Below are 9175 nucleotides of genomic sequence, written 5' to 3'. Positions count from 1 at the left end.
GTCAGTCTGGGGGCCTAATGAAGGCCCCTATGTCTGTCATCCTTCTGCTCCTATTTAAGCTCGGCCAGAGGCTATATCGACAGAAAAATAAAAAACTAATTGCTTTTGGAAGGTAGGGAGAAAAAAACGAAAAATGAAAAACTAAAAAATGGCTGCATCGGCCAGTAGTTGTCCCATAAGACTGCTGGGAACAATCTACTCAATACCAACTTAGCAACTGGCCGACACTACTTTCTTAAGAACATTTTTAGTGCAGATTACCAGTCAGATTTCATTACTGCTAAACATTACACAGGAACAGTGACTATTACTCCGATGATAAGGGGAGAATACATAATGACATAGTTGCAAAGCTCTGGTGCTATGAAGTTGTGTAGAGCTGTTTTGTCGTGCTGAGCGCACCCTGAGTTCTGCAGTGAAGTGCGCTGTATTTCTGTGCTGGGTGTCAGGTGACTGGGTCACGCAGTCTCTGCATTCAGAGGGCTGTGTAGGGGGAGAGCAGCTGAGCTGCACCATAATACCAACAAGAAACAGCTCTGCTGGCACAACTTTTCATAGGAGGAAGGAAGCACAGGGAGGCCTGAGAAAATGAGCCAGGGTCTGCACATGAAAAGCCAGCAGAAACAAGATGAAGAGGAGGATGACGAGGAGGATGGTATAGCAGGAGTATCAGATTATGAGGATGGAGACACGTTCATGGAAGGAGACATTGGCAGCGAAGAAGAAGAGGGTATGAATAGTTCATAATGGTTTTATAGAGATAATGAGACAGGTGCACTGGATTTATATATGCAGGTTGAATATACTTGAGTATGTAAATCATCAGAGATGTAAATTTGCAGGTCATGAACAATTAATATGGTAATGTCAAATTTACAGAAAGAATTACAAATAAGGCAAAGGACAATTGTGTTCATATGGATACCCTAGCTCTTGTATCATATGTGTAAATGGTGTTACAGTATATACGTAGACATATGTGAAACAGTATATAGACATAGTATGTGTTCTCATGAACGACATGTTACTCATACATTGCGGGACATTTATCTTTTGGATATGTTATATGGTTGAGACATTCCGGCACCGTTTTTCCATTTGCAAATTTGATGTTGGAACATTTTATTATACCAGATAAATATTTTAGCATGACTGTAACCCTAACTTGACTGATGTGTGAGAGGCAATTTGTTCCAGAGTTGTGATTTCTGCCTCAATTGGGGCACTTTGCGTAAGGATTTGCCCTGTAGAACAGTGCTGGGCGTGGAGCTGTCAAGAACAGCTGCTTTTCCCAATCTTCCAATGTTGGGTATTGTGTGGTTTTGAGTGGCTGCTGGCTACGGTTTCCTTGCTGTAAGTATCTCTATGTATGGATGGCTGGAATACTTGTGCTTCTAGAGTTCATTTAGGGAAGTGTTTAAAGTTCTTGTCTTCATTGCAAGTATGCAGTTGGCATGGTGCCAGTTGTAGGCTCTGATTAATTGTTTCTTTGAAGTGACAATTTTTTGTCATTCAAACATAGCACCAGTCATTTCAGTCTTCTGGTACGATATAAGATTTGACAGCACTAAAAAATCACTATCCATATTTTTCCCTTCCACAGCAGATTTGCATCTACCATTCAGTTTAAGCTAGATTCACACGAGCGTTTCCGTTTTGCGCATGTAAAAAATGCAGCATTTTTCTTGCATTGCAGTTCCACGTGGCATCCGTGTACGGTGCGCGGCTGCATTTTTTACATGCGTATGTCATACGTTTTTTTACGTGAGCATAAAAAACTGAAGGAGATGGTTTTCTTTCCCCTCATCATTTCTTTAGCAACTGGGACAGCACACGGATGACGTCCATGTGCTGTCTGTTGTTTTCACGCACCCATTGACTTATATGGGATGCATGGTGCGCAAAAACGCACAAAAATAGGACCTGCAGTAAGTTTCACGCAGCAGACACACGCTGTTTGAAAAACAACACATGTCTGAATAGCTCCAATGAATTACATAGGCACGTGTGACGGCTGTTGTTTTAACCTCCCTAACACGGACGTAAAATACACTCGTGTGAAGCAGGCCTAATTCACACGAATGTATTATACATCCGTGTGATGGCCGTTAAAACAACGGCCGTCACAGGGGCCTATGTAATTCAATGGGTCCGTGAGAATATAGGACAAGTCCTATTTTTTCACGCTTCATGCATCCCTCCATAGACTCGAGTCTGGCAGCGCAGAGCACGGATGCACCTTGGACGTGAAAAACTGACGATTTTCACGTCCGAGATGCGCAACGCTCGTGTGAATCTGGCCTAAGAATGACATCTTTATACTAATCATAGTTCTCTATTGTGAATACATATTAACGCTTCTAGGCGTTTTGGAACTATTTTTACACTTTTGACATACACGAATAAAAACTGAATGATAAAATAAAGAAATCATATTATACAACCATACCCATCCCATATATTTTCTGAAGGTCCTGGCCCATTGTGAAAATGCCACGCAGCACTTTACACTCATGAGCGCCTTCATGCAATTTTGCATGACAGCGTAATGTGTTTTTAAAAATGCATAAAAGTTTGTGGCTAAAAACGGGGCATTTGTGTAAAAAAAGTTAGCTTTATTTATACATTTTTTATTTTTTTGTGGTATTTTTTTAAAATAGTGAGTTTTAATATCTGCATTTTTAGATTTTTTCGGATCTTTTGTTTTGTGGCCTTTTTTTACAGTAAAAATTCTGTGATTCAAAGATCATATGATTCAAAGATTTCTCTTTGCAACACATGATTTATTCTGAAAAAACGCAACACACATTGACACATGCATCAGGCAAGAGAATCAATGGAGGTCTATGCGAGAAAAACACCACTAACTAAAAAAATTCCAAACCAACCCTTGCTGCAATATAGAAACAAATGCCACTGAGCCAAAAGACGCAAGACAAAAGAAAAAACTGCCACAAAAATACCCGCACTGTTTGTGGTGTGTTTAAAAGTGCCATATTGACTTCCAGCTAACATCTAGTCGCAGGATTATTTGCTGATTAAAAGATGTTATTAAAAACTTGCCATTTTTCTAAGAATTCCGTGTGTGTAGGCACCCAAAAGTAAATGTTTAAGATGTGCAGAGTTTATAAATGTCACTTATGCCTATGGCAATAGTTCTATATCTTCATAAGGCCAGGATCACACAGACAGTTTTGTTGCAGTTCTTAGCTCAGGTTTTTTTTAGCCAAAGCCAGAAGTGGATCCAAGAGGAAAGTTATAAAGATATTTATTTTGGGTCCACTCCTGTGTTTGGCTTAGAAAATGGCATAAAAAAAATGTGTGTGTGATCCTGGCCTAAATCATCAAAACTGAAAAGACCAAAAGTCTCTGTGATCCAGATGCCAGCAAACATTTGAGTCAAAAAGCCAATATAGGGGCGATTAAATGTGCGATAGTGATATTCTCAACCAGTAATAGAAGGTATATAGAGCCCTGTATGTGACAATGAAAGAGCACATATACTCTCTGATTGTTAAGGGGTTTGATAACAACACCCCCTGGGTCTCTGGAAGGCCGTTCAGGGGGAGAGATCAGTTTCTGGCTGTGTCCTTTGCGCCTGCTTTCACTTGCTGCTCCACCCTCCTCACCCACCTGCCCAGGCACAGATACAGGAAGTAAAACTTTTCATCCTACTCCAAATCTTTAAATGATTGCTGTACCCCAAATATTGCACCTAGTTGCTGCAATTGTTTAAAGTCATGACATAATACATAAGTCCTGAGCAGTGAAAAGAGCTAGAAATTACTGACAGAAAAAAAACTTGTTTTAGATGAATAAACGTCTTAATCCATTTTTGTCTGGCTTTAAGTTCTCCAATTCCTCTCACCCCCAAAATCCTTCATTACCAGGGCTGCCATGTAGAGGTAGAATACTTCTGGCCTGCTGTCTCCATAGCATGATGCTCTCAGTTCTTATACAGAATAATGTCATGATCTACAGTCCTGGATATAAGTTTTGAGACTGACACAAATTTAGTTTTTCATAAAGTTTGCTGTTTCAGTTTTTATAGTTGCAATTTGCATTAACGCTAGATTGTTATGAAGAGTGATAAGATGAATTGCAATTAATTGCAAAGTCATTCCTTGCCATGAAAATTAACTTAATTACAAAAACCCTATTTCCACTGCATTTCAGCCCTGTTACAAAATGACCTGCTAACATCATTTCTGTGATCTTTTAGTTAGCTCAGGAGAAAGTGTTAACGCGGACAAGACAGCTGATATCACTCTGCCATGCTGATTGAATTATAAAGAAGACTGGTTTCTTTAAAAGGGGAATGGTGCTTGAAATCAATGTCTTCTTCTGTTAACCATGGTTACCTCCATGGAAACACGTGTAGTCATCATTGCTTTGAAGAAGGTTTCAGGGCGCCGAATAAAGTCCAACAAGTGCCAGGACCGTTTCTTAAAGAGGATTCAGGTACAGGTTCACCAGTGCAGAGCTTGCTCAGGACTGGCAGCAGGCAGGTGTCCGTGCATCTGCATGCACAGTGAGGCGAAGACTTTTGGAGGCTGGCCTGGTGGCAAGAAGGGCAGCAAAGAAGCCACTTCTCTCCAAGAAAAACATCAAGGACAGACTTACATTCTGCAGGAAGTACAGGGATTGGACTGCAGAGAACTGGGGTAAAGTTGTTTTCTCTGATGAAGCCACCTTCAGACTGTTTGGGACATCTGGAAGAATAATTGTCCGGAGAAGAAAAAGCGAGCGCTACCATGAGTCCTATGTCACGCCAACAGTAAAGCATCCTGAGACCATTTGTCACGATTCTGGGGTATGTGGACCCACTAGGTTGCTCCGCCGTAGCGGAGTGGCAGTTGGCCACACAACGGTCAATGCAAAAGTCTTAGCACTAGAGTACCTGTATGAGAGTCCAGGTTGGCACAAAATGTAGCAGACGCTTTGGCACAGATGATACGTGGCACAGATGAGGCTAGGCATGGCAAATGACACTGGATGTGGTAGGTGACACTGGACGTGGCAGATGACACTGGACGTGGCAGATGGAACAGACACGACTCCAACACTAGACCAGCTCAGGAACAAACACAGTTACAGGATATAGGATACTGGAACACTGGGAACAGGATACAACTAAGGACCATTTGCTTAACTAACATGAGAAGACAACAACGCTCAGGCAAGGAGTGGAAGGGCAGAGTCCTTTATATAGTCCAGGGTGTAAGGGGATAGATTGGGGAACAATTTGCTGGTGTGCGCGCTGGCCCTTTAAGGCCAGGGACGAGCACGCGCACCCTAGTGGCAGGAGTAGTAAAGTGCAGCTGCGCGTGCTGGCGTCAAGCTTTCAGTGTCCTGCGGTCGCGGCAGCGTGTTGGCGGTCAGCGACCACGGGCACAAGAGTACGACCCCTTTACGCCCCTGCTTTTTAGGTCTAGAGTGTAGGAGGAAACTTTTGACGAGAGTTGGAGCATTGATGTTCTCTTCTGGCTCCCAGGTCCTCTCCTCAGGACCAAACCCTTGCCAGTCCACCAGATAGGAAGTCTTTCCTGTAGCGTCCATGGCCGCGGGCCACAGGGTTTACTCACCTCCCGACGCCCGCAGCCATGGATCTGTGAGTGCTGGTCCCCATCTCCTTCCTAAGAGACGCTAGCGCTCACTTTTGCTCCGGCCCGCTGTGTCTCGTAGGGTGCGCGCGCACGCTTGTGCCCGCTCTTAAAGGGCCAGCGCGCGCACATGAAAACAATCATCATCATCAATCCACATGATTTCCTGGCCTATAAGAAGGCCCCAGTCCTTCTGATCCTTGCCTGAGCATTGTTAGTTTATCCCAAGTCTGTCTTGTAAATGGTCCCTTAGTGTTTCCCGTTCCAGTTGTTACCGTGCCCTGTTACCTGTTCCTGTATCCCGTGCTTGTTCTTGTTCCTGTGCCTACTAGTGTTGGAGTCATGTCCTACTGCACCTGCTGTCGTTTGCCACGTCCAGTGTCGTTTGCCACGTCCAGTGTTGTTTGCCACATCCAGTGTCTTCTGCCACGTCCAGTGTCTTCTGCCACATCTTGTACTGCCCGCCACGTCTGGCGATACCTGCTGCACCGACCACCATCCGTGCTGAAACCACAGCCACTGTCTGGACTAGTTCAGGTACCCAAGTGTTACGAACTGCCAATAGACTTTTGTATAGACTGAGACCTGGTCAGCTGCCTCTCCGCCATGGTGGAGCGGCCTAGTGGGTCCACATACCCTGTGACCGTGACATTTCCTCCTACTCTCTTGTAGTCCAAAATCTCCTTCACCTCGAAGACGTCAGAAGAATCGCTGGGAGCAACTACAGAACAAGGAGATTTACTTTAGCGGTTCAGGACCACAGGCCTTCTCTTCTTATTGGCATATGTTTTCATACGATCCACTGCCTGAAGAATCGCAGACATGATCTGCCAGTTGTGAAGAAAAGTCCCAAATGAAGAATTGGCTGCAGGCACTTGAGACATAGTTGGCACCGGAAGAGGAACTCGTGGGTGCTGACTGTATACAATATAGAATGGAGAGGAAGCAGTAGACTCACTAGTATGGTTATTGTATGAGAATTCCGCCCAAGGCAGGAGCTGTACCCAATTGTCATGTTGGACAAAGACATAATGACAGAGATAATTCTCTTTTGTTTGGTTGATCCTCTCCACTTGACCGTTAGACTGTGGGTGATAGGCAGAAGAGAAGTCCAGCTTTACATCCAAAAGATTACATAGGGCTCTCCAGAGTTTAGATGTGAACTGTACACCCCGGTCAGAAACAATATGAAGAGGTAGTCCATGTAGACGAAAGGTGTGTTGGACAAACAGATCTGCCCAACGAGGAGCTGAGGGGACGCACGTTAAAGGAATAAAATGTGTCACTTTAGAGAAATGATCCACTACTACCCAGATCGTAGTACATCCAGCAGAAGGGGGAAGGTCAGTGATAATGTCCATAGCAATGTGTTGCTAAGGAGCATCAGGCACCGGCAGAGGTTGGAGCAGACCAGCAGTTTTTCTGGTGAATACTCTCAACAGGTTCTCCTTGATATACTCCGACATGGCCTGGGTTTCAGGCAAGGAAAGCGGGTAAGTGTGAACAATGTCTTATTGCAGTGGACTTTTTCTGCTATATACAGTATATTTACAGATGTCACAATATAATCTGCAATTAATGAAAAGAGTGGAGTAAATAATATTTTATATTGCATTTCTAATGTAAAACATGCTGACTGTTTAGAATAGGTATGCTATGTGTATAGATACAGGTGTGTCTAATGATGTGTTGCACAATGTGTACTTAATGAGAGATCAGAGCACGCTTTAGCCATGTCACAGAAGAAGCTGGACAAAGCGAAACCCAGGGTTAGAGATTTTATACATTTATGAGCGCTTTTTATTCTATTAGCTTGTGAGTATAGGAAATAAAGTACCAAAAGATTTTATCCAATGCTGCAGTCTACGCTATGTTTGTCTGCTTTTATCCTTTGCAGAACCACTTTATGTGAAGGCTGGGAGACCCGGCAGTAGAAACACCAAGTTCTGACACTTCATCTACCACATCTAACCTCCTTGATATTGGGGATGGTGAGGAACTTTTCCTGGAGTCAGTGTGTTGAATTTTTATCCGGACTATAAAGTGTGTAGCCCCATCGCATATAATTTTTATATATGTATTTCTGAGTGGATTGAAGGACTTTATTCACTGCAATTGGGCACTCCACTGAATACAGATTAGTGCAAACCATATGTCAGTACATTATATAAGGAAAGCGGGTAGACACATCCGCGGGGGAGTTAGGCTCCAGGGAGCACCTCTATAGGGCAGTCATATGGACGATGCAGAGGAAGAACCTCTGCCTCTTTCTTGCTGCAGACATCAGTGTAGCTCGCATACTGTGGAGACAATCCTAAGAGTGACTTAGGTAGTGGGGAAAGAACGGGACGAACCTGACTCAGGCAGAAGTGCAGACATCGAGGTCCCCACTGGAGGGCCCCTCCGGAATTCCAATCAAGGACTGGGGCATGTTGGCGAAGTCATGGCAATCCTATCAAGATGGGGTTGATAGCTTTGGAAAAGACATAGAAAGCTCTCAGCTCTGAATGAAGAACTCCTATCTGTAGTCTCAGAGGTTTGGTGATAGACAGGATAGAGGCTGTCCATCTACAGAGACGACCACCAGAGGTTTCTCCAGAGGAACTGTGGCTAAGTGGAGACGATTAACTAAATTCTGCTGGATAAAATTTGCAGCCGCTCCGGAATCCAAGTAAGCATGCACACCGTGTGATCCTTCACTGGTGACGATCAATACAGGAATGGACAGTTTGTAAGAGAAATTAGTAGAAGGGTTAGATTCACCTGGAGTTGTCACCACAATACAGACACAGACCTGAAGAGCGTCTGCGCTATTTTTCCTGATCGGACAATTTGAGTCCATTCACTTGCATTGGCTCTTCAGGTGGAACAACTGAAGAAGGCAGTAGGGGCCTCTGGAACTTGGGTGCCAGTCTATAGGGCCTCCTTAACACGTTCCTGAACCCTCATGTCGATCCGGTTTGCAAACAGGATAAGGGCATCCAGGGTGGATTCGATGTCATGAGCAGCAAGCTCATCCTTGATGTGTGGAGACAGTCCTTGCCAGAAAGTAACCAGCATGGCCTCATTATTCCAAGCCAGCTCCGCCGCCAGCGTATGGAAGGAGATGACGTACTCCCCTACAGTTGACACCCCTTGTTTGAGGGTCAGCAGAGAGGCAGCTGCAGAGGATTTTAGACCCGGTTCCTCGAACACTGTACGAAATATCTCTAGAAACAGTGGTAGGCCAGAGAATTGCGGGCCCTCTCGTTCCAAGATAGGGTTTGCCCATGCCAGGGCTTTGGCAGCGAGGATAGAAATAATAAACGCAACCTTGGTCTCATTGGAGGGGAAGAGATAAGCATGTAACTTAGTGAATTGTAGACTGGTTAACGTAACCTTTCCAGGTCCTAGGATCCCCTCCGGAGGTAGGAGGTAGAGGCAACGAAACTGCAGACACAGGACAGGCAAGTGGGAAAGCAGGTAGTGGAGCAGCGGTAAGAGCCAGAGGAGGAACAGGACGATCCAAACAGTTAATTACGGAGTTTACCACCTGTAGTAGTTGATCCTGGCGTGCCCGGAGGTCACGCATG

The 9175-nt window shown here is 44.4% G+C and overlaps 1 protein-coding gene across 1 annotated transcript in view; it reads left to right on the top strand.

The window, feature by feature from the left end:
* The first annotated feature begins 442 nt into the window (after positions 1-442).
* RRAGD (Ras related GTP binding D) overlaps positions 443-9175 on the top strand; it is an 85205-nt gene continuing 76472 nt past the window's right edge. Inside the window, exon 1 of the mRNA XM_075862143.1 lies at positions 443-730. Within this exon, the coding sequence (XP_075718258.1) occupies positions 589-730 (142 nt within the window). The 5' untranslated portion in view covers positions 443-588. The remainder of the gene's footprint in view (positions 731-9175) is intronic.

The sequence above is a fragment of the Rhinoderma darwinii genome, chromosome 4 (assembly GCF_050947455.1).
Source record: "Rhinoderma darwinii isolate aRhiDar2 chromosome 4, aRhiDar2.hap1, whole genome shotgun sequence".
NCBI classification, from domain to species: domain Eukaryota; kingdom Metazoa; phylum Chordata; class Amphibia; order Anura; family Rhinodermatidae; genus Rhinoderma; species Rhinoderma darwinii.
Note: the sequence above shows the minus strand (reverse complement) of the source record. Positions and strands in the feature narration are given on the sequence as shown.